Source organism: Phaseolus vulgaris, chromosome 1 (genome assembly GCF_000499845.2).
Source record: "Phaseolus vulgaris cultivar G19833 chromosome 1, P. vulgaris v2.0, whole genome shotgun sequence".
Classification (NCBI taxonomy): Eukaryota; Viridiplantae; Streptophyta; class Magnoliopsida; order Fabales; family Fabaceae; genus Phaseolus; species Phaseolus vulgaris.
This window is the reverse complement of record NC_023759.2, coordinates 2,903,088-2,929,826: the sequence shown is the minus strand read 5'-3', so window position 1 is coordinate 2,929,826 and position 26,739 is coordinate 2,903,088. Positions and strand designations below refer to the sequence as shown.

General features: G+C 31.0%; 3 protein-coding genes across 5 annotated transcripts; 2 read left to right on the top strand and 1 right to left on the bottom strand.

Moving 5' to 3' along the window:
* Positions 1–861: 861 nt before the first annotated feature.
* LOC137816605 (transcription factor RAX3-like) lies at positions 862–3,010 on the top strand. Its single transcript, XM_068619807.1, has 3 exons — positions 862–1,183; positions 1,479–1,608; positions 1,878–3,010. Exons 1-3 carry the CDS (start codon positions 1,048–1,050, stop codon positions 2,713–2,715), a joined length of 1,104 nt encoding a protein of 367 aa, XP_068475908.1. The 5' UTR covers positions 862–1,047; the 3' UTR covers positions 2,716–3,010.
* Positions 3,011–11,750: 8,740 nt separating this feature from the next.
* Positions 11,751–13,651, top strand: LOC137816596 (uncharacterized). Its single transcript, XM_068619793.1, has 3 exons — positions 11,751–11,900; positions 12,670–13,092; positions 13,217–13,651. Exons 1-3 carry the CDS (start codon positions 11,799–11,801, stop codon positions 13,427–13,429), a joined length of 738 nt encoding a protein of 245 aa, XP_068475894.1. The 5' UTR covers positions 11,751–11,798; the 3' UTR covers positions 13,430–13,651.
* Positions 13,652–13,840: 189 nt separating this feature from the next.
* LOC137816594 (CSC1-like protein RXW8) lies at positions 13,841–24,012 on the bottom strand. 3 transcript variants are annotated; one of them, XR_011081834.1, is made up of 13 exons: positions 23,467–24,012; positions 21,873–22,231; positions 21,489–21,635; positions 21,018–21,081; positions 20,711–20,920; positions 20,045–20,230; positions 17,474–17,772; positions 16,629–16,905; positions 16,080–16,358; positions 14,901–15,134; positions 14,634–14,814; positions 14,257–14,348; positions 13,841–14,075 (listed from the first exon to the last, which is right to left on the bottom strand). XR_011081834.1 is itself a non-coding variant. In XM_068619792.1 (12 exons), the coding sequence occupies exons 2-12, from the start codon at positions 22,148–22,150 to the stop codon at positions 13,975–13,977; spliced, it is 2,256 nt and encodes a 751-aa protein (XP_068475893.1). In that variant the 5' UTR covers positions 22,151–22,231; positions 23,467–24,012; the 3' UTR covers positions 13,841–13,974. The 3 variants fall into 3 exon arrangements, 1 of the variants encoding a protein (XP_068475893.1); XR_011081835.1 differs by having other exon boundaries at positions 14,257–14,345; XM_068619792.1 differs by lacking the exon at positions 14,257–14,348.
* Between the last annotated feature and the right edge of the window lie 2,727 nt (positions 24,013–26,739).

The following is a 26,739-nucleotide window of genomic DNA, read 5'->3' as shown; positions in this document are numbered from 1 at the left end:
TAATAATAAATATGAAAGACTTTAGGATGTTCCAACACTACTAAAAAATAATTAAATAGAAACTAATTTTAAAGACAATAAATAATTAATTTTTATATTGACTAAATTAACTACTAATTTATGATAGACTAAAAAAATTATTATATATAAATTAATTTTTATTATTGATTAATAGTTTCCAAATTAGTATCTAATTAGCTATCAAGATTTTAGCTACCAATTATTTAGATTCTAAAGTTGGTAGCTAAAACCTAATTAGATACTAATCTAAAGGTTATTTATCAATAATAGAAACTAATTTAGATATCAATAACTTTTTCAGTCTTTAGTCAATATAACAACTGATTATTTTATCTTAAAAATTAATTTTTATTTAGTGATTTTTTTTATAGTACAACCGTATTAACGTGTTACGAAAACTAAAAATATAATGAGTAAATATGGGTGTGGTGAACTAATTTAATGATAAAAATTAGAAATTAAAAAATAAAAGAGTGATAAAAATGTGTTATTAAAACTATACAAAGACAAATAATTGCATTAATAGTTTTGTAATAGGAAAAAATTTGAAATTTGAAGAAAGAGTGTAAGAAAGAAGAGTGCCCCCATTATGTGAGATGCATGCATATGTGGGTGGACAGTGAGGCAAGAAAGGAGTGGAGTCCAAAAAGTTGGAAGGAAATTTAAAAATGTTAGAGCCCATAGTATATACAACTTAAAATTGATTCCAGTCTAAGAAAGACAAGAAGAACAAACCTTATTCTCCTATTCTGGCAATACTAAATTTCAGGAATTTTCTATACAAATAAATATATACCTTTCTTTTTCTGCCACACACACTATATAAAAATAGTGCAATGGATTGTCTTGGAATCATGTTTATCCCCTCCAAGTTTTTATATTAATAATTCTCATTCTCTGTGTCTCTCTTTCTCTCTCTCTCTCTCTCTCTCTCCCATAATTCTGACTTGGGGTTGTAATTAAAGAGTGGAAGTTGCCCCAATCAATCAAAAAGCTCAAAACAGACACCAAAACCAAAAAGACAACATGGGCAGGGCTCCTTGCTGCGACAAAGCAAACGTGAAGAAAGGTCCATGGTCACCAGAAGAAGATGCTAAGCTCAAATCCTACATAGAAAAACATGGCACTGGTGGTAACTGGATTGCTTTGCCTCAAAAAATAGGTATATTATACCACTTTCTTTCTAACCCTATTTCTAAATTTTTCTTTCTTTCCTTCTTTCATTCATTCCATTCACTATGTGTAATTACAAGACAAGGACTCGTTCAATCAATAAACACTTCAAATTTCCTTTTGGAAATACAGTGTCAAAATTATTATAAGATTATGTTTCAATCAAAATTATCATTTGGTTTCGGTGATTCTCACTGATTTAACAACCATCGTGATCAATATGAAGATAGGTTTGGTCTCTTTTTTTTTTTGTGTTTGACAGTGTTGTTGATTTTGTGAATTAGGCCTTAAGCGATGTGGCAAGAGTTGCCGTCTTAGGTGGCTAAACTATCTTCGCCCTAATCTCAGACACGGTGGTTTCTCCGAAGAAGAAGACAACATTATTTGCAGTCTTTACATCAGTATCGGAAGCAGGTTTATACATTCATTTTGATACATATATATGTGTGTTCATCTCACTCTTAGCTTAATTTACTAGTTAATTAAGACTGTGTTGCTACAATATATACGTGTAACTAGTTCTTTTATTATGAACCACAGGGTGATACAACCTAATGTGTAACTAGTTATAATGCGTGTTTGGTTTTTTGAGATATAATTTTACTAAGAAGTTGATGGTTACAGGTTTGACATCTCAAACGTGTTTCTTGTTTCGTGAAACCCTTTGGTTTGTGTGATCGCAGGTGGTCGGTGATTGCAGCACAATTGCCAGGAAGAACTGATAATGACATAAAGAACTACTGGAACACGAGGCTGAAAAAGAAGCTTCTAGGGAAGCATCGAAGAGAGCCACGTAATAGAGGCAGTTACAACAGTGTTAGGCAAGAAATTAGTGATGCTAATAGAAGGAGTAGTGATGGTGATTCTTCTTCCTTATCCATGGTTCAGGAAAACAGTAGCACCAGTCAACAACAACAACAACCATGTTGGCCACAGAACATTAACATGCCTGTGCCACCACCACCAGTAGTAGTACCCTTGCCGTACACAGACCAAGGCCCAGGTTTCAACGACCAAGATTCTATCAAGAAACTCCTCATCAAACTTGGAGGAAGATTTTCAGGTGATTATTACCAGCCTACCCTTGAGGGGTTGAATCTTCAATTCTCATCAGAAGGGCAACAAGTTTACCAAGAGCAAGTCCATGTCGGTTCTTCTTCTTCCTCAGCCTGCATTGCCAACAACGAGGTACAATTTGCACAAACTGGTCAATACTCTGGAGTTGATGACTTGGTGCAAGGACAAGGTGGTAATTTCACTCCCTCATTTGAGGAAATGGTTCCTTCTTCAGATTATTCAGATGGGTTGGAGTTCTTGTACAATGAGGGCATGATCCATAAGATAGCTGACTCTACTACAACTACAACTACTTGCCACCAAAACACCAACACCACCACCACAAATTGGGGTGAAACCACCACTTCCATTTATCACCATCATTCACTTGCTTCCCATTTTCAAGGTCAAGGTGTGGCACAAGAATGTGCTCTGCAAGAGTTTAGCTACCCCGGGGCACAATAACATGATGTTTTTGTACATTGTTAATTTCACTATTATTACTATTATTAATTAACCACTGCTGCTAGCAATTTGTCACAAGGGGAGGGGGTAATTGACAATAAAATAAGTTATATATATACATACAGTATGTATAACTAGCTATGGTGTAGCTATATTAATTTCTGCTAAGTTAGTGTTTTCCATAATAGCTAGTGTTGAATGTTGATCATCTGCAAAAGCTAGTGGCAGTGTAGTTTCTCTGACTATTGTTTTGTGTATTAATTTGGCTATCATTTAAGTATCTTTCGTGTTCTAACTGATTTGTATATGATGTATGATTTATGATGTGCATAGAAGACCAGTCAAACTCTATGCAATCTCAGAAAAAGGCACTGAGTAGGGTGCCATTTAGTCTGCGGCAGCACTGAATGTGGTTGGTGAGTGTGTGTAGATTTCTCTTTCAAGAGAAAAAGGAAGAGAGATACAATAAATTCTCAGTACTTTTAAGACAAACGTAGGATGAAGCACTACATGCATGATGATAAACTTTATATATGTATATATATAATCATATATGTGTAAGAAAACTATTCCACAAGTTAATTACTTATGTAAAAAAACACAGTATAAAAAACTTTGACAAATTAGTTTAAAAAACCTGATTTCATTACTTCTTCTTGATTTTTTTTTGTTTTATAAGTGATTAAAGAAAGCTAATCAGCATTGCTGTTATATTACGAAATGAAATTTAAGTCTAACTCAACTCCATAAAACCGACTAATAGTATTAAGGTTTGCACCCACTTATATATAATGAAATACTTTAATCTCTAGTCGATGTGGGATCTCCAACACATGATATCAGAGCCGGTTTAGATCCCACATTGACTAGAGATTAGAGCCTTTCATTGTATATAAGTGGGTGCAAATCTTAACCTTATGATTTTGTTTATTAAATGTCATTGTATATTACCAAATACAAAACTCTAAATCTAATTCGAAAACAAAACGTGTACTATTTATTTATAGTGTTGTGTCTAGGCAAATTTCTTGTGTCTTTTTTTTACTATTTAGCTTTGTTTTATTTTTATTTAATCACAGTATTCACCTCACTTTACATTCATCTCTCTTTTTTCTTGTTTTTTTCTACTATTTGTAAGAGAATATTGTATAAAACTGACGTATAATAGACTTATAATTTCTTAAAAAAGAAGTGGCACCTGCCATCAGAATCATTTGTCTTTGATGAGTGTTATGTTTGGCAATGTGGAGTCACTCCTACATGCCTAAAATATGCATAAAATATCTCTAATAATATGGTGAGAGATTTGTCTTGTAGATGGAAGTGAACATTAATAGCATAAAATGACATGTTTCAATAGGGTGCATTTTGTTTACTCCCTATATATATAAGAAAGCTACTTTAGCTAGGACCTATGTAGTTTCTTAAAAGAGATAGATTCTTTACGTGACTCAGTTAACATTCTTTTGAAAGATGTAGCTGTTCAATTCTTCCATGTTGTCAAATTAAACTACATCCAACTTACCAAAGAAAACTAACTAGCTAGATACAAAATATTTCAAGTTTGAGTTCCTATATGCATGGAAAGTGTTAATAATATTAATAATTTTTATATTATTAATTATATTAATATTGATAATAATATTAATAAGTATAATAATAATCATGAAAATAAAGTAATGGTTAAATGTTTTTTTCTTATTTAAAGAACTTGACTTCGAGTCTCTATGATTTCCACCAGTGCTTTCGTGGTTCGCTTTTCACATGGAAACTATTAATTTCACATGTAATCTTAATGAAAATACTCACTTAATCTCTTTTTTTTTCTTCCAAACAAACACAACATTAGAGAATTGTCACCTAAATTTATTGATGTTGGACAAGTTTCTTACATATATTTAAAAAATAAAACATTAATTTTTTTATGAGTTAACAAGAGTTTATATATAATTTGTAAATTCTCTTATATAACTTCTCTAAATTTTTATTTTTAATTTGTATGAGTTTAATTAAACTTATAATAAAATAATCTATTTTTTTATAAGTTTATTTTTACTTATAAAAAAATCTAAAACATGTTTTAAGAAAATTCCTTCCAACATACTCTTATGACAGACTCATTCACTTATATAAGATTCAAATATTTGTAGTCTTATTAGAAGAAAAAAAAGTTCAGTATATGTTTCTGACCAAGTGATTCCTTTCCATTTTAGACAACACTTCAAAATAGATGAGTTTTTTTTTTCTTTTTTTATCCAAAGAAAAGTGATTCTATATTGTCACTTGTCAGGATCACAGTGGTACTTAGAATAGATTTAAGTTCCTCTTCAACAGTAATATATCATGCATACATCATAATATATATATATATATAATATGAAACTGAAACATTATTATTGAGGCAGACTTTAAGTTTGATTTAAGATTTCCCTTTGTGCTACTTTTTCCCCTTTCACTCTATCTAGGTAGGAATAAGGATCATAGGTCCTATATATTAATTAGTTGAAACCTTTAGAAGTGGGTTTTGTCAAAGCAACCAAAAGTCATGGTCCATGGTTCTTTTCTAAGAAATCATTGAATAATGTCATCCTGTTCAAAATGATCAATGGAAGTACATTGCATAAGTAACTATTCACTTTCTCTTCTCTCTTGTTTTATTTTTTTTTATATATATTTCTTTGCATTATATATTATGTGCATTACTATATTTGTTGTGTTTGTGGTAGGTTAAGGTGTCTGCTTTTTAAATAAGATTAAAAAATTTTATTTTTTTTATTTTTGGAGATTTATATTTGGTGAGTTGTCTATGTTTGTATGTATTTTGAAGTTATGTGAAGTTATATTATTATTTTTTTATCAGTAAAAAAAATATAATAAATGTGACCTACTTTAGGATGATCTAACTCTCTTATAGAACAAAAGAGACATACACTTAAAAAAAAAACCCAATAGCCACAACAGCAAGACATACACTGCCACAACTAGCTAAAAAATTATTTAAAATTCAAAGACCAACCCCATCACTCAATTTTTTTGTGCTCAACAAAGAATAAATAAAATAAAATGAGACACTTCATGGGTATCCAACTCTTATACAGTGTGTCCCAACCCTTATACACAAAATGACAAAAGCCAACATGCTCAAGAGCCTATCAACAACTATTATTTGATTTTGTAAGTAGTATTTGTTGGAAGTTTGGGATAGACTAATGAGTGAAGTTCTATATTTTTTTTCTTTCTTATATTCTGTATAAGAATTGAGTCATCCTTAAAATGATTCATCTTTATTTATTATTTCTTGTTGATAAGAAAAAATGTTACATTACTATTTTTATCTATTTTTTTTCTCAATTTAGTTCATCCTAAATAGAATGTACTGTTTTTTTATCCCTAGTTTCTGTACGTTTTGCACTTTAATTTTGATTATATATACATATATTTTACATTTTTATTTTGAAGAAAAGATGGATAGAAAAGAGGAAAGCAAGATTCGTTTATTTTTTTAATTAAACAAGAATAGGTGTAAGAAACTTATATTTAAAAGTAACATATTATCCTTTATATTTACGTATACATATATTTTGTAATGGATGAACCCTTCTATGAAATTAAGTTAATATATTGCGATCCTTAATATTGAGCAATTTCAAGAGAAACATATAAAAAACAGTGTTAAGATCTGACATTAATTAAAGTCTAAGGTAGCAATGGGATCGTATTTCCCTTCATTAAATAGTATATCATTTCTCAACAACTATAAAGACCAAATAATAGGTTGTTAAATTAAAAAAGAAAATTTCCTCAATCTTTAAGCAACATATAAAAGAAACCAATTTCATACAAAATTATTAACCTAATCTATCTAAGGTTGTTGGAAAGATTAAAAACCTACAGCGAAATGACCATGATGTTGCTAATCATAAGATTGTTTTATTCCTATTATAATTAGAATAATTCATGATACCTAGTTAGAATAACTCGATAATAATAATTTTTTTTTGCTTTAGCTAATAAAAAAATTTGGTAACCCTTATAAATGAAATTTCCATTATTATATATGTTTTTATACATACTTAACATATCCTTATTTTTAAAGCAAGAATATAAAAAGCATATTAAAAATAATATTGGCCGTAAAACACACATTACAAGTCCTTTATATACTTTTATTTTGGTTTTCACCCAAAAATAAAGTTACATATGTATAACTAAATTCAAATTTACATATCTAATGGTTGTTATTTTTTTAAAATAAGTTTTTTTTATCAGAAAATTTAATTAATTAAAATATTTGAGGAATGTTTTAATCCTTATACAAAAATGTGTATGCATAAAAATAGGCAAGCAAACTAAAACTTCCCAAAGCATATGTATTCCTTATATCTCACAAAAAAAAACTTAGGAGTGACAATGTGGGGCGGGCCATGCAGGCTGGTCCGCTGTCCGCTACCAAAATGTGCGGGACAGGCTCACTAATCTAGTCTGATGACCAGCTTTAACCCGTTCCGCATAACGAGGTGGGTTGGCCCACTGGCCTACGTAAATAATAAAATATTTTTTTTTAAAAAAAAAAACATATCTTATTCATTATTTATTGCAGTGTAACCTTTATTTTATTTTATTTTAAAAAATTGAATTTAATGTACGTAAAAAATGAATATTTTATTTTAATCATAGTATTAAATAGTGACAGTGAATCTAGTTTTAAGTAAAGTCTTATAGTTAAAATTTGTTAATAAAAAAATAATATATTGTAGCAAAACTTTGATAAGATACTCTTATACATTTACATACATATATAGAAAAAAATAGATACAAAGAAAAACTTTAATTATTTATTTGTAAATTATTTTCTGTTTTCAAACTATATAATAATATTTAAAAGATGAAATTTATTTAATGGATCATATTTTTGGCGTTGTTTATCAATTAAATTTAACATTTTATCTTTAATAATTCATATGTATATTATCAAAATTTGTAGACACTAAACAGTTTTTTCTCCACGTAAATGTCGTATATATTGAATTACTATTTACAAAAATTCTGAGTGAGTACCCTAAAATCAAAGTAATGCATATAATAATCATATCACAAGTACCATTTTGAACTAACATTTGGTTTCCATCAATATCACAAATTAACGAAAGCCAGCTTTGCATTGCTTAAAGTATTGTAATTAATTGACAAACCCTTAACCTTTAACACCATGGTCAAAATGAACTGCCATAACCATTATGAAAAATGTTAATTATTCATCAATAAGATATACTATAATATATATTCCAATAATATTGTTTTTGAATTTGTACTAGGGTTGTGAATTTTGGTCAAATGTAGTTGGCATGCATCATAACGACAAGTTTGATTAAATCTCAGTTGCACCAATGTATGTCATGCTATCTTATTGCTTAAATTAATTACAAATTAATATATGGACCAAAGTCCTCTTACGGTCTTCAATGCTAGAATTTTTATTTAGAATGGAATCCAATGTGTTAGGGCTTCGATCTATGTTCATAATTTATTATTACATATTTCTCACCAAATTATTTTTGTCATTATCTGTGAAATCGTCACAAATTAGTTTCTATTTTATTAAAAAATGCAATATAATTAATATAATAAAGACCATTGTTTTTTAATTTTCAATTACATCATCTATTTGGATGAACTCTTCTGATTAGTCAACATTTTTTCTTAAAGTATATGTTGATTGGTATATAAAACATTCTACTAGCTTTTAAAAAAAAAATATATTCTTAACCTATGTAATTGATTTACAATAAAGTTATTTCATTTTTATATGCTATTCTCTCACAAAATGTTTATAAAAAAAAATCCAAATAAGCCTTAACCTGAAGAATTAATACTCTAATGTGAACAACAAAGAAAAGATCAAAAGGGGTTAGATTGATAAAAAAAATTAGGTTTTCCAAACCTAAAAAAAATGTGTAATATATAGACCTCCCTTTTTTGACTTGCTTTGTTAGATAAACTTAATTATTCATTGTTATTTATAAGATAATATGTTGACTGTGTGTGTGTAATTGATCATAGGTGTAATATTTTAGATGAATTTTAGTTGACTATGAGGATATTCTGGTAAGCCATGGTCATTATTTGTTGGGTTTTGTTGACACTTGACATAATTTGACACTCACTATTTATCTATAATCATTTTTTTTTCAGTAGTTTCAAACTTTGGCCACTATAGCTGATTACAGCACTATATCTTGTCATATATAATTGAATCAAATATTTACATAATATGATATAATATATTTGGGGTCCATAACAGACTTAGGCACCTCAATTATAGTACAGTATTAGTTAACAAATAAAACCATGTTGGTCTCATAATTATAATTAGCTTGGAACATATTTTATGGTTTTATTTTGATCACTTGCCAGATATGAAAAGCTCTCTATATCCAGAAAAATAAGTGTATGCAGTTGTACAAGGTGCTTTTTAGAAGAAAAGGAAGAGATTTGCCTTTTTTTATGTTAAAAATGTTATTGTTTTTGTAGATGATTAATCTAAACTTAATTTACTGTCTTGAGTGAAACCTCTTCCTCCAAATACCATTTTCAATGTGTCAAAGTTGAAGGTTTTTAAAAAAAAAAAATAATAATTAAAGTGAAATATTTTAAGGATGTTCCAATCCTTATACAATCTAAAACCTTACAATTACAAAGATTACAAATACATAAAAAAATATCACTTTCTTAACACATAAACATATTAAATTGTGTCAAAGTTGAAGACTAACAAAAGAGTATGATCTGGGTTTGATCTTATAGGTTATGTCTACATTTTACATTATTATGCTCAATGAATTTTATGTACAAGCAAGAAGGATTGTATTGTATGAGAGTGGTAGAAGGAATAGGGGTGTCTATAATATCTGTGGTAGGATAGAAAAATGTGTAGGACCAAATTTTTTAAAAGGGTTATTTTGCTGAATATTTATAAAAGGGGTAATTTTTGCTTTTTTATTAAAATAAGATTATTTTCTCAAAAATTACAAATATGAAAAAGTTCTATCAACATGACATGGATTTATTAAAAATACAGATGAAATAATGTGAAAAAGATACGAATTCAGTGTAATCAATTTAAATTAAAGTCGAGTTATATTGACACTGTTTCACTTAAATACGTCAAAAATCATGTTATGTTGATACAACTTTTTAATATCAATAATTTCAAAAAAAAAATTTATTTAATAAAAAAAAGTTATCCCATTTTTTGTAGAAAAAAAAATCCTATTTTACTTATATGAGGTTAAGGTCATATCTACCATTTGTGATAACTCTATTTTTTTTTTTTGAATAAACATGTATACTATACAGGTTTGGTTTTGTATATGAGTTAAACTATCAATATTTCATATAATTTTATTATTTGTGGTTGATAAAAAAAACAATTACAAAGAAAAGTAATTAACACGCGTGCATGTGTAATGTAAATGGTTAATTTTAGGTTAATTAAAGTGATTAATTAAAGTGATAAAGCATGTTACATATGGTAGCTAGGTGCAGAAAGTGAAAGGAGCCAGATGGAGGAAAACAAAAACTTGTTAGCTTAATCCATAGTTAGATATTGTATTAAGGGAAAAGTACTAAAGTTAATGTGTGTGTGAATATGTTGAGTCTGTAAAGTGAAAGGGAATATCCTGAAAGCACAAGAAATGATGAAGAAGAATCCTTCGACATAAGACCAAACACATCAAAACTTTACTTCAATAAAATCATAATTAAGGCTCAAAATAATAATATATTACTTTGGTCAGTGATTCAAGCCATGACAATAGCCAAACGACACCTTCTGTCATAATCTTTTATTTATTTTTTTATTTTATTTTTTATATTAGGGTTTAAGCACATGTAGTTATAAGATTTAGAGTGAGTACTGTGAGATTGGTTTATCCACAAACCCAATAATAGTTAGCTATGTGTTCCACCTAAAACAATTGTCTTATTACATGTTAGATATATTTTTTTTAATTTTAAAGTATAATTCAAATAAAATTACTTTTTCTAAAGAAACAATTTTAAGTAACTTGCTTACTAAAAATATAAGTTTAATGGTAATTTCTTAGTTGTTTTTAAAATTTTCAATTTCTAAAATATTTCTTTACATTCCCTCTAACTCTAAAGGAGTTTCTGACTATCAATTTTTTGTTAAATCAAGATCCTAAAGAGCTAGAGGATTAGATAATATTGACTGATTGAATTCTAATTTTCTTAAGTTTATTCAAACTTTTTTTGGATTCCCTTATTGAGGTTTTTTTTATAGTGTAAAATTTAAGAACACTGATTTGACTTATTTTTTTTTAGTGAGTTGAAATATTTTTAATACTCCCATTTTATTCTATGATATTTTTTATTATCGACAAAAAAAGTTTATTAAACCTTTTACTGTTTTTAAAATGGTATCAAAGTCATTTCGAGTCTATCCTAACGTTTGTGTTGGGTCTATGTGTCATCCGCTATCGGGCCACTATCGGACCACCCATAACATATAGTCTCACGCACGAGTTGGCAGTCTCGGCATGAGGGGTGTGTTGTAAATCCCACATCGACTAGATATTAGAGTTTTTCATAGGATATAAGTGCAAACCTCATCCCATGAGCTGGTTTTATGGGGTTGAGTTAGATTTAAAGTTCACTTCGTAATAGTTTTAATTTTTTTTTCTTTTCATATATGGGGTGGATGTTAAGAGGAGAGGAGATATTGTGAATATGGAGTTTATCTTTTGGAAAATTTTAGGTAGATTGATTGAGTGTTTGGAAGACTCTAAAGATAGAATTGATGAAGGACACTTCAATTCATAATGAGAGTTAATAACAATATTTTAAAAGTTTTATTAACGATTATTTGTGATGAAGTGTAAAAAAAACTATTCAACATACATATTTAAGTAATTTCTCAAAAACAAAAGAAGCAGGAGAGGTAAAGGAAAAGAGGCGCAAGAGCCAAGTTTAATTACGGGCTCAAAGATGGGCCTTGCAACAAATATGTTGGGCCAGGCCCAAACCTCTCTGAACGCAAAACCCTAGAGACACACGAAAGGTTGATGAATTATTGCATTGCGGGGGACTGGATTGGGTTGCAGCTGAAGCAGAGAAGCATGGCGATTTTGCCTTCGCTTGCAGTTCCTTCAACTCCAATGTTTCGGGTATGCTTTTATTGCAGTCCTTGATTTCAACTAAAACATCGTCTCATGTGTAAATTACATTAAATTATGTCTTCAATATCAATCAATGTTCAATTTCTTTTTTATTCCCAATTCGATAGAAATGATCCACGCGGTTGTGATGAAGTCACCTTTAGTTCGTTGCGTTGTGATGTTCTTTGTGTATAAGGAAATTTGTGTGCTATCTATTTGAATGTGATTGAACAGATTTTTTTTTTTTGGCACTGTGTTTCAGAACTACTATTCTAGAAAGAGAAATTAGGACAAAGATTTTCTAAGGCTGAAAATTTTGATTCTAGAGAGATACTGAGTTTTGCTCGGTAGAAAATTGGTTTCATTCAGAGGAAGAATGTGGACATAACAGAAGGGAAAGAAATAGTGAAATAGAAACTATAAAGGGATGAGAAACTGTTCAGATTTGGATTAAGGTGAATAATGGGTTCTGCATTGATATGATGAATAAATTTAACTGAAACGTGATGGAATTTGTTAAGCGTTTAATTTTGATACCAAAGATTTTTGAAGGGTAAAATGTGTTTGTTCTAGGTTCCTCAATATTTATTCAAAACTGGTTCTTGTCCCTGTAAAAATGTATGTGCTATATTTGTCACGATTCATGAGTGGCCTTCCATTTTTATGTGGGAAGCATTCCACTGAAGTTGCAGTCCCAAAAATTTATGAATTATGATATAACGTAAGTGTCTGAAATTTTCCTTCATTTGTAAGAATTAGTTTCCCTTCTTTTGTTTAGGTAAAGCTGTTTCAATGCCAACCCTGCCAATTCCACAGATGTTCAGAAATATACCTTCCCCGTCGAAGAAGTTATACTCGAACCAGATCATTGAAAGTATCGATGGCAGACCATAATGAACCCAATGAGGTTAAGATGAAGATTGGAATCATGAGGGAGAAACTCAAAGAAACAATGCCAGAATTGGTTCAAGAATTTCCTTGGAAAAAAGCTGAGCATATACTTCTAGAGAGACTGCTTAATCTAGCACAAGAGGCAGTGAAATGGTCTCTTGTTTTGTTTTTAATTTTTAGTTTTGTATCAGACGTTGTATATACTTTGTCCATAAACCGTGAACTCGTAATTCCTGTTGGCCTCTTTGCTGGCTGTCTTGTGGCTGATTTCGTGAAGGAGATATCACAAGAATTGTTTCTTAGATCGGAGGTATATTTTGAATTTGTTGTGTATTTTTCATCATCAGTTGTATGCTCAGTTGATTTGTTTCCTTGTTTCTCACAATCTTCTAATGAGCTTGGTTTTGATGCGTTTGCTCATGGATACTTGACAGGAGAAGCTTTTGAAATGGCATCTTCTGGGAATGTACTTTATTTTTGTGTTCGTCAAGATTATGTCCTCATGGTTTGCAACACTACCTCGTGTGTTTCTATTGCATGTCGCAAGTGGGGGACTGATGCAGGTTTTGTGGCATTGGAGAAATTTGATTGAAGATGCAAAGAACCAACAAGAAACGAGTAACTTCTCTAATTTGGAAACTTCGTGATAGATGGATGAAAAAATTAAGTAACTGGCACATCTACAGATTGGGACATTGGGTTTTCCTTTTCTACGTGCAAACTCCAGTTTTTTTTTGTTTCTGCTGTTCTTCATACCAAGTAGTGTAATGCTACAGGCAGAGGGGAGTTATAGTTCATTACCATTTATCCACGATTTTTTTATTCACAAATTAATCTATCAATAAAATAGGCGCACAAATTTCGCATGAGACTAATTCTAATATAATTTTGAAGCCCTTTTCTTAATACAAATTAAATCCTTAAGATATATCCATGTTCTGTATCTAAATTTCACAGATTCCTAAAATTTACTTCACTTTTGATTATATTGTTGTATTATTACATTACTTACATTTAATTGAACTCATTTTAAAAGAATTCTATTTACAACAAAAAAATTAATGAACAATATATTTATATATATATCAAGGGACTCTCATCTTCATCTATGATTTGAATAATTGTTCATGGAGGGGCACCTTTAGTGCGCGTCATGAAATTTCTTGTACAATGTACAGCATTTTGGGAGTACTTATAGCTTTAAACCAAGTACAGATTTATCCGAATTCAAACTCAGTGAGCGTTGAACGGGTTGAACGGGGCGTCGTCTATCTTTTTTAATAAGTTCATTGCCTGAGTGAAAAACAAACAGTCAGAAAAGGAATTGTAAGAAACAAATCGGAAGGACAAAATTAAGAAATAAAGTAAAAATATAAGTGTTTTGATTTGAAGATAGCTAAAAGAAATAGATAAAAAGTAAATAGGTTAATGGAAATGGATAAGAAATAGAGGAAATATAATGAGTTAATCTCACCTTCTATATTTGTCTGCTTTTTTATTTCTTCTCTATCAAATGAACTCATTTTATTTTCCATCTATTTCTTTCCTTTCCACTTTATTTCCCTTCTACCAAGAAAAGTTAAGTTAATAAACATCATTCAAAAAGGGAATTCATAACATCAGTAGATTACACTGACATTCCACGAGTTTTTTAGATTGCACATGATCTTGTTTATAACATTTACTCCTAATGGAAGTACACAATGTAAAGTTTTTTTAACAATGAATGTCAATGTATAGGAAAAAGGAATGTCAATGTTTCTAAAACAGTTAACACATAGATTCCCAAGATGAGGAACATGGTTTGCAATTTGAGGTATCTAAATATAATTTACTCTTAATAAAGCAAACCTTTCTCCATATCTTCTGATGAAGATTGACCACTGTCCATGTCCTCGTGATGTTTGACGGATTGGGGTGGAGTGGAGGCATCGTCTATTAATCTGGGCTGGTTGTAGGCTAAACGTAAATGCTCATGAATCTCTTCCATCCTCCCGCAGTGCTCATCTCTCAGATCCATGTCAATTGCAGTCTAAAGAAAGCCTAATTAATTCAAAAGCGTTGATTGAAAGACAAGGGCGATCGTGATGACTGGGGCAGGGAGAATGGGAGTTTTACCTGTGCTGAATTGCTCTTGAATATTGGGAGAAACCGTTGCCTACAATACTGATGAAACAGAAGCGTACCAATCAACAACGGAATGGTGAATCCAGATGCAACTGATGAGCGTTTAAGTCCAAACACCCCCAGCGCGATAAGTTGAGAAAATAACAACGAAAACACCGTGGTGTTGTGAGCAATAGGCCAGTATTGTCCCCCACCATCATATTTTGTAATGTACACGTTGATGATCTGAACAGAAAAGTTATGTTTAATAGAAGGTTTTTGTGCTGGTTAAAAAAAAATCAAGGAACCACTGAAAGTGTTTGACGGGAAGAAAGGGAGAGGATGAAATGGAATGACCTATATACCATTTCTTCACATTCCATTCCATTCTATCATTTCTCATTAATCGGAACGTAAAATAAGCATAATTTGACGTCATAAATTGAACTGCACTATTTATTTTGGTTAGCATCTTAGAAACAAATTAAATACAGTTGAATGTAAAGATGTAGGGTTACACAAGTAGCTAAAAAATTGACGAAACTAGGAGGATTTGAGTATCACACACAATAGAACATTTCTTGTTTTTAAAAAAATGAGAAATATAAATATCGATAGTTAAATCACGTTTATATGTTTTTTTTTTTAAAAAAAAAACATGCTACAATTAAGTAAATTATTTTTTAATTTTACATGCAAATAATGTCATGATAAAAATTCTTAATATAATTAACATCGTTCGGTCTTATCTCTTCATTCAAGAGACAAATCTTTTACTAATAAGATCTCATACGAGCATCAAGTTATTATAATTCTCGGCTTCCTTAGTCAATTCCTTTTTATTATAATTGTTTCATATGAGAATCCGGACTAAGTAGACCCTCGCCCCCTCTGTTTTTCCTCGAAACAAAACAACAATAAAATCTCTGTTGCAACCAATTAACTTCTCACCTATTCTCCAATAACTAATCACTCAAATCATATAAATTGTTAGGAAACAGTCACTACTCAAATTTAGTAATTATGTACGGCTAAGCTTATTAGATAAAACGTAAAATAAATACAAGAAAAATAAAACTAAAAACGTTCCAATTAATTGAGTTTTTATGCAAAGCAAATAATTAAATGCAATCAACTCCATAATGGCAAAAGACAAGACGAACACGTGATAGATGTACATCTACTACTAACCTGGTTTCGGTAAACAAGGTAAGCAAGGAAAAAGTAGATCAACAAGAAGGGCAACATCAGGGGTGCCAGAATAGAACAAGTGAAGCCGAGGAATCCAAACAATATTACTCTTGGAACTTCTGTATGGTACGGAAAAGTTAGGCTGCTATCCAGTGCATCTTCCTTAAGTCTGAGTATGAATCTCTGGAAAATATTGCATAGAAGAGGGAAAACTTGCATAACTTCAAATGCCAAACTAGCCCAACCAGACGATAAAACGTAAGTTGTGAAGAAAGTAGCCTGTACACCATGAAAAGGTCGAAACAAACTGAGTCACTAACTACAGAGGAGTTACTAATTTATCACTTCCAAAAATGGGTAGAAAGCGAATCGAGTTAACAAGTGTATACGCTATTCAGCGTAGCTCAAATCCCCCTAATATATACCCAAATGCATACAAATAATTTCAAATACAATATAACAATACTCTAAAATATCATGAGAATAAGTCTGACTAAAGGTTGAAAGATTAAAAATCACACTATTTTTGTAGGAAATAAGATATATCACCTGCGCTGGCACTGCCTTGGCAAGTTGGGCAGGCAGATCAGTTACGCTAGAAAAAACTGAGAGCTGACTGATAACAGAACCAGTAAATACATTAACAAAAAACACGTTCCAAATTGTGAAGTACAAGACTTTACAACATGCACTCTTCTTCCTTTCACTACGAGAAATAGAACCCTCCATAGAAGAAAATATCATCATCACAGGTGGAACTGCGCACAAAAATAAAACCAATATCACGCTTGGTAGGTAGCCAGTCACCACCTGATTCACAAATTTCCTACAAAAAAAAAAGAGTCAATTTACATTGAACTTCATAGCATTTTAGACAATAAATAAATACCAACAATTTCATATTCCATGTAATTCTCACTATACTAGTTTGTGATCATTTCAATTTTGAAAAGGAAGCATGGCATATGTAAATACAAAATAATCAATGACCAGAATAACTTACACTATCACTCCAAACAAGCAGCTGACATGATAATAACCTAAAGGCTAAACCCTGATAAAATATCGTATTTGAAAGCTTGGTGGAATTCCAAACAGTTTTCATTTTTCGAAAAAAATACTTAGTTTATGAATAATTGACCCCTCAAGTGGTTACATATCTCAACATAATTTACTAGTTGAGAGGCTACTTGTTCCTAAAGTGCAGATATTTCTATCAAATTCTTTTTTGTATTTTTTATTACTAAATTTTTTATTTCTTATTAAAATGAAGTTGTACATTCATCAAGTAAATTAAAGCAGTATGATGCATAATAAAGAAAAAAGAAAATTAGTGGTTCTAAGATATGGAATTCCATGATATTATTCACTTTATAGATGCAGCAACATCTTACTCTTTAAGTATCCCTCTCAGAAAAGGGAACATTTTCTGAAGTTTCTCTAGTTGAGTCAATCCTTGTACAAATGTAACAGGGATAAGGAACACAAGCATGAAGGCAATAGTGGCCACAAGTGTAGCTATCTTACGGATCCAAAGTTGCCTATATGGTATGCAAATGTTGGACCAATAAATGTCATGCGGTTCAGGAGCTACATCTGTCACCCATAACATAGGATTTGGTGTCTGCAGTACCTTGGCAGCCATAAGAGCAGCATACCGACTTTTAAAGAACACAAAAGCAGAGGCACATTCCTGTATCAAAGATCCAAACATGAATCACAAACTAGTGGACACAAAAACTTTGTTGACATATGACAACCTGAAATACTTCTACAGCAACAAAATGAAAACAAAAAACAATAGCATGGAATTCATCACTTAAAATAACAAACAATGATAATAATGTAACAGAAGAACCGAACAATAATTATGAGACGACCGAATTTTTTTCAACTGCAACTGCTTCATATGAGGCTAACACACAAGTAGGAAACATCACACATATTTTGAATCTCCCAAGAAATTAAATTTGAGATAAATTCAAAATCAAAATAATAAGATTGAAAGAGTCACAAATCAATCCACAATATAAAGTGAACTTTCAACCCCAAAAAACCAACATTTCAGATATTTTTCACCATGTAGGCATGTACCACTTCATGTCTCCTGATTTTGGAAAACATCAATTGACCTAGTAAGTATCACTTGTTCTTCCCAAAATTTTAATTTTTCCAGCTATTAAGTAGCAACATGAATGGTGTCTGTAGCGCAATCATTCACGAAGGAATCATTTAGAAAAGAAACATGAATGTACTACCCAATACCGAAAAGCATTGAGCAATAAAGATTCACCCGCAATAGTGGGAATTAACCACCTGTAGTTGCCACTTATCTCACTAATACTGGAAAGTAATCATTTCGTGTCTACATGAAAATCGGCTTAATATCCAATAAGGGTCGCGGTTACTAAGATAAGTTCCAGGGCCAAAAGCCTATAAATATCACCTCAGGAGTATTCTTGACTCACTATATATTTTCATTACTTCCTCATTCTTAAACTCTCACTGACTTAAGCACCGGTGGACCACCACTTGGTTTTCAATCATAAAGTTCTACAACCCTTAGAATAGAAGTTTGTTCGTTCACATGGCTCAAACATCCACCTCAAATGATTCCAACTCATCTTTGGTAAGAACATTCGGTGCCCACTGTGAGATCCTGGTAAAACTCTTCCTGGACCACAACTCCTATGGTATCACCAGAAGCCTAACAGCTGCGTCAACATCAGACACGGAGATGGACCCATCAGCTTTAGAATCCCTTAAGACCCACATTGACAATGTCCTCCAAAGGAATGAAACTGTCATTCAGCATGACCATCACTAGCATAGAATTGATAAGGAATCAAATCAGGATGAATTCAAAATTTTTTGATACTCCCATGGATCCCAATGTCAAACTTCTACCCAATTAGGGGAGCCTCTTTCAGATTCTGAGAAGTACAGAAGATTAGTTAGATAATTGAACTATCTCACTGTTACTCGTCCTGATATTTCCTTTGCAGTCAGTGTGGTGAGTCAATTTCTTAATTTTCCATGTGAAAACCATAGGAATGCAGTCATTTGTATACTGAAGTACATTAAAGGCTCTCCTGGAAAATGTTTGTTATATGGTCATAATAACCATACTAAAGTCGTTTGTTATTCAAATGTTGATTGGGCAGGATCTCAGGATCTCCATCTGATAGAAGATCAACTTTAGGTTATTGTGTCTCTATTGGTGATAATTTTTATCTCTTGGAAGGGCAAGAAACAAAGTGTTGTGGCGAGATCTAGTGCAAAAGCATAATATAGAGCTATGACCTCGGCTACTTATGAGTTTATTTGACTTAAACAGTTACTTAAAGAATGACAATTTGGAGTGGTCACTTAAATGACACTTATATGTGATAATCAGGTTGCTCCTCATATTAACTCAAAACCAGTTTTTCATGAAAAGACCAAACATATTGAGATTGATTGTCATTTCATTCGAGAAGAGATTATATCGAGAGTCAAGACTGACTTTGTTAATTCAAATAATTAATTAGCAAATATTTTTATTAAACCCTTACGAGAGCTTAGGATTGATTACATTTGTAACAAGCAAGGTACATGATTTATGTGCACCAGCTTGAGGGAGAAGGTTAATATTATGAGATATTATAGATATTGTTAGATATTTCTATTTTATGGGCTTAGCCCATATGGTTCTTTTTCTATATAAGCATAACCTTATGTGTTCAATATACACAAGGGATTTACCCTATTCTTTCTTTTCTTTTAATAAATATAATTACGTTTTATCATTGAAAACAAAAAAGAAAAAATAAAGAATTATAGTAATGACTGATATTCATACAACTATGTTAATGGATCTTGATCACATTGTCAATTTCCAAACATGGCATTTCGACGTCAAATAATGAAAAACAAAGTTTGCATTCTGTCATAAGTATATAAACCAGTCCAGCCAAAAAAATTACCTTCGTTGTTGTTTCTAAATGCATGTCACTATTGCCCATTCTACCATCAACAATATCCATTTCATTAGAAATCTTCTTGAAAGAATTTGTTCCTCCTGCTCCAGAACAACAATGCCTAAAACTAGGCTTACAAGTCTTTTCCAGTGAAGCATTTTTAAGTACCTTACAGACATGTTCAGCATCATCCTGAGGGAAGAAGATTAGAATAAAGTATAAATAGTTGTTCTGTCAACAAGAGTACTACAAGTTTATATTTTTGAAAAAAATGACGCTAAATATCATAAAATAAAATAATAACAACAAACTTTAATACTTGAATTTCACAACCATATCTCCCTAAATAAAACATATCTTGTGTTTTCTTGTGTGACCAACCACACATCATCTTAACATCTTATTTTTGGTTACACGTACTTTTTCCTTATCCCTTTAAAGCCTAACATTAATTTTCATAGATCATGAATGAAACGTAGATACTAATTTTCATAGGTTCTCTGTACCCTGGAACCAAATATCATCCTAAACAGATAAACTACTGGAAAAAACGTATTGACAGTTATGACTTCACAAAGTGATGGAAATCTAAGCAATAAACTTTACATAAATTTAAAATTGGTATGAAGCTCAAATGACATCGAAAATATTTAAAGGAGTTAGGAAGCCCACCTTCAGTTTTTGAACTGTACCAGACTTATAAATCATTTGGTGTGACAAATATACTGATGCATGGTAATGTGAAAAGAAGTTTTTCACGGTTTCACAGTATGATTCTTCAGAAGACCAGGGAACAGATCGGACAAGAATTGTGAAATGACTTGGATTTGGAGGTGATCCAACAATATGCAGTAGCCTCAAATTAGTAATTCTCTTATATTCCTAAACATAAATACTGACAAATCAGTATTTAAGAAATGGGAAAGTAAAACTAAAAAAGGTAGAGGTGTTTATCCTGTAGATAAATTTAGATCCTTACAAAGTATAGAAGAGTACAAGCCGAGAATGTTATGATGTATAGCGCAAGACAATGAACCCAAAGCCTGAAAACATGCAAAAGAATAAAAACAGTATATAAGTAACCGGTTTGGGGGTGCATTTCTGCATAAAGTCGTTAATTACCACTTTATAAACATCTTAAAAAGGAAAAAAAAAAACATAATATTCTTGCACACACTTCATGTTTTTGTTTTTGGAGAAAAAAACAATACAAATAAACTTCCCAATAAAGAAAAGTTTAGTTTATTCATCTATGAGGAGGAAAAGTCTAATGAGAATGCAAATCCACATTATTCTGAGGGCGTAGTTCATTACTGCTTATGAAACTTCAAGTAACTTAATATATATTCTCCATTGTATTTCTCAACTTGTATGCATTATTAGCCATTCGAATTGAATTAACATAATTAACACTTTAATTGAGAAGTAATATATAACTCTTAAGTCTTACCACGTTGAACCTTCTTTGACATTCTCAATGGTAAATACTTCCAGCGACTCAAAGGGTATAATCGTATGCGTTCTGTCCGTACCAAAATAATTTACAGGAAGAACTAGAGTAATGCAGATGACAGCAGCAATGGAAAATATTCGAATACTGTAGAAGACAATGGCAACATTACAGTTAGTAAAGTTACAGAAATGGACAATCTAATTCCTTTAGACTTCATTTTTCACTTGATACACTTTTCAATGTAATTGGTATGTTGGAATTTGGTAGATTTCAGATTAAAAAATTAAGAAATAATAAAACAATTCACGCTATCACAACGTTCATCAAAATAATATAAGGCACACAAATAAAGCTATTCGAATCTTAGAAGGACTGAACAACCTGAACACAAGCATCCTCACAAAAACCACAGCATCCAAGCCACCAATAGCTAGTATCTCATCCTCAGACGTTTCCCATGCTTTCAAGATCCAGCTAGGGGAGGGAACAAATCTTTCCAAGCAGAGATCAATGCGTCTTGAATGCTGAGAGGCTATTCTCCTTCCAAAGTACACGTTAACATTGCTGGGTTGTTTTCTTAATACAGAATAAAATGAAAAGAGCACCACACACACAGCAATATTAATTCCAGCAGAAGTTAAAAGAGCAGCGATGTCCATCCCTGCTCACTGTACTTCAAAACTAGACGCATCTCGTTACCCCGTAAGAAAGACTTTAGAAATCCAAATCATTCCTATCACCTGAAATATTATATATTCCAACCATTGTCTCGGTAAGAAATGAATTTCTTTGAGCAGGATCAACAATGCAAAATTGAAAGATCTCTTTTATTAATTTGTTAATGATATCTGTCTATAACTATGAGATTTTCACTATTCCACAATATGCAACAGTACATAGACACAAAAGATCGAAATGAAAAAAAAAAGGATAAACCATTTGAATTGAAAGTTCTATCGAAACAGACTCACTCTCAGAAGTGAACCTTAAATAACCGCAAGCAAGAATTATTTATTTAGACAACACTCTACTATCTTGGCACATTACTTGCTCTTTGAGAGGGAACAATTAAAAATAACAATAATACGAACTAGTGCTGAATGACATTCAACCTCCATAACCTTATCCGTTTGCAATTTACGAAGGATTTGAGAAGAGCAAACTTAGAGTGAAGCTTCATAAACATCTCAATACCTTTTCCAACTTAACAACAGAAACTAACAAAAAGGTCATTTAAAAGTTGCCTTTAGAATCACTAAAAATTGCAACTCATATTATTGAATTTATTTACAAATAAAATTCCATTGTTCTTCAGAAAACAAATGCACAATACAAACAATTTGAATTGATATTATATCAGTTATTTTACTTAATTACCCGTACTTACAATAAGTACTCGACTTAGCAACAAAAGAGGAGGAGAATAAGTCATTTCTAACAATTAAAACTAAATCAGACCAATTCACAAAATATTTTATCTCAAACACACTTCTGAATGCTCAATTTTACTACTTAATTAGTTTATCTGATATCAAATTCGCAAAACCATACTTAGTTCCCATGCTAGAGGAGATAAAAATGAATAGTAAACAAACTAAAACGCAGGGTGTAAAAGCCAGAGAAAAAAAAAAGAGAAGAAGCAAAACCAGTTCACTAAATCACTATCAGTTTCGCTAACTAGTAAAATAAAACAAACTTCAAATCCTACAGTTATTATCCGTCTAACCAACAATACTAGATTCACAATTTCACACACATCGCCAAAACAGATTCAAAGCCAATACAACTTTCAAACCAAACACAACAGGCACAAAAAAAAACTCTGAATCAAACAAAAATCCATAGCAACAAAAAAAAAAACGAAAACGGTTAACTCTAAATGAATCGGTGAAAGAGAATAAATCGAAACGATTCTAGAAGGAAGCAACATTCCGAAACCGAATCTGAATCCGAAGAAGGAAGAGACATAATGTACCAGCAAAGCGATGCGCATTAGCAATTCGTCAACGAAGATCAAACAGCGACGCACAGCGGTGGAATAATAGAAGAATCGAGAAAATGCTGAAGCAAAATGAAGAAGATGAAGAAGGTTAGGGGACGCTTAAAAGTCAAAACTCGCAGAGCAATGCCGCGAGCCTTGCTTTTGCTTCCAGTTCACAAGAACGCACGTTTACAATAATATAACAAAGGGTTTGATTCCAAGGCAACGAACAAAAATGAATCCCTGAGTTTTGGGGGAGTGTTTGTTTGTTTTTCTTTTATTCTTTTTCTCTTCCCTTCCTTTTTTGCTTTTCAGTGCATAATTGGTTCCTTCTCTCTCTCTATTTTTCCTGAGCAGCCACCCAACACGTAAATAGCTTAATGCGCAGACGTAATAATCAGAAAAAGCCACGTTACGAAATCGCGTTTGGGAAGCGTATTGTAATGATTGTGATAGATAAAAAAGAATGAAATTCGAAAGCGGGAGTAACGGCTTCGCCACGTGGCGGACACCAAGATGCCAACCCCAAGTGCGTGACGCGAGTGTGTAACTAACCCACTCGAACATGCTACAGAGAAGAACGTTTTCTATTCGATGAATCGCAAACCACGACACGACGATACACCCGCGCGATCACTGATCTGCCACGTGGATCTTGATGATGCTATTGGCTTCTTGCTTCTGGCCTTGGTTAAAAATGTTGTTCCTTCTCGTAGCGTAGTGCTTTTTATTTTTAATGGCTAAGTTGTGGGCTCAAAACACATGTTGGTCGGTCATAAACGCTTCCAGTGGGCCCACTAGTGAACAAATTAGAGGAGATGGGCTTTCGTGTTCGTTTAGAACTCTTTCCCCCCACCTTAAGAATTCGGTGGCTCTCCACATTCCTAAACTATTCATAAAATCATGGAACACAAAAATTATTATTCTATTTTATTAAAAATTATCTCTTTACGATGAGTTCAAATGGTTGGATATCTCATATCGATTAGAGATGAGGACAGTTCATTATATATAAGTGGGTGCAAACCTCATCTCATGAGTTGGTTTTATGAGATTGAGTTAGGTTTAAAGTTCACTTCGTAATATGATATCAGGGTCATTTAAAACCTATCCTAACGAGTGGTTGTTGGACCTATCGTGTCACCCGCTTTCAGACATCCATAATATGTTGTCTCACGCACGAGCTGTCACTCTGGACGTGAGAGAGGTGTGTTGAAGATCTCACATCGACTAGAGATAAAAATATTTCATTATATATAAGTGGGTGCAAACCTCACCCCACGAACTGATTTAATGAGGTTGAGTCAAGCTTAAAGTTCACTTTATAATATAATATAGTATTCGTAATACACATTTTAATAAAAAAAAATTAGAGTAAGTTGGATTGTACACATTTCATAACTTGGATAAGAATTATCTACTTTGCATTTAAAAATTTTGAGGGAAATTTGAGGACCCTTATTTTATGTGTCTTTAGACCTTTTTATGTGGGAATAATGGTTGTTCAACAAAAACCTTTTTATTCATTGAACGAAAGAATATTTTATTTAGTGATTGGGTTGTTGAAAATTAATCTAAGGATAATGATGGCGTTAAGTCAAATATAATGAACCCATCTGGTTCAAATGTACTAAAAATTCTTGTGTCCAAAATCACACACCACTTTAAAGTCAAATAAATCAACACACGATAACATGTGCTTTCATAAGAGGCAACGACCTTTCCCACTTGAAGAATAGGGTCATAATGTGATGAATGTTAAATAACTTTCGAGAAAATTTATCTATTTGATATGAATGGAAATAAAAAATATAGTAAAGGATGTGTGAAGGATGGAAATGACTTCTTCTTTTTCTTATTGTGGTACATTTAAAGGTAATGATGATTTTTTTTATTCATTATGGAAATATAATTGAAACAATATATAATTAATTATGTTATCAGTTAATTGATTAAATGTACATTACAGGAATGAGATAATTAACTATATAATAAATAATTGATTAATTGGGTAGGTATATTTTGAAATATAATTGATTCTTAATAAATATAATTAATTATTTAATTAGTGATAATTGATTATGATGAGTGATAATAGATTAAAATGTTTTAAAAATAATAACAATGACTTGTATCAACAAAAGAAAATTTATTAATGATGAAAAAAAAAAACTATAACCAACTTTAACTTAAAAGAAATATATTTTTTATATTATTTGAAAAAAATAATAGTGAGTCTATAAGTCCTCTAACCTAATCGAATTAATGACATCCTAATTAAATTGAAAATGACAATATCCCAACTAAGGTTTAGCCAAAAGGAAAATATTAAAATAGACATAAATTTGAGATATTTTTAGTTTTTAAATGAAATTTGAATTTATAATTTTTAGTTAATTAATCTAAAAAATTCTTAATATTTCAATATTTTAAATTTTTTGTGTCTAAAAAATATATATTATTATAAAACAACTTAAACTTTTATAAGAAAATTATCCAATAAAAGAAATTCATCCAAAAACATAGTAAATATATGATAAATTATAAGTAAGGGTTACTCTATATAAGGTTTCATAATAATAAGTACCACAAACTTCAATTCCCTCTATAATTCATTTCATTTAACATTAACATAGTCTCGTATCGGTTAATAGTCTATTTCAAACACTTTTGCATTTCTTTGGAATATATCATAAATTACTATATAATTTTATTTCATATAATTAGGATAAAGTGACAAATAATGTTTTTAATTTATATATAATGTTATAGTTGATTAAAAATGTAATAAAATGACAGTTTTATTAGGTCATTCACTTCATACATGTTTATTTTAATGCAATCTAGATCTGATATCACTTTGTTTTCATTTCTAAAGCTGCTGAATTTTTTTATCTGAAATTCGAGACATTAGATTCTGAGCGATTCCTCTGTTATGATTTTAATGAATCCACGAAATATGAATGGTGAGACTTGACAAAACAGTTTTGGGTACCTAAAATTTTGTTTAAGAAAAATGGACATGATTGATTAAGTAGCTTTTTAAAATCCTACTCTTAAGTATTGTGATTTGATGATTCCTTCAGTTTTTCATATTCGGTTTGGAAGAGAAATAAAAAAAAAAGTTATAATACACAAAAGTTATAAACGTATACGTAATGTAAAAAATATCATACAAATACGTCCGTATTTATTTTTTACATTTTAAGTTACTTTAACATATAGTAAGAGTTTTACCAGACATTTATTATTTAATAAACTAATAGT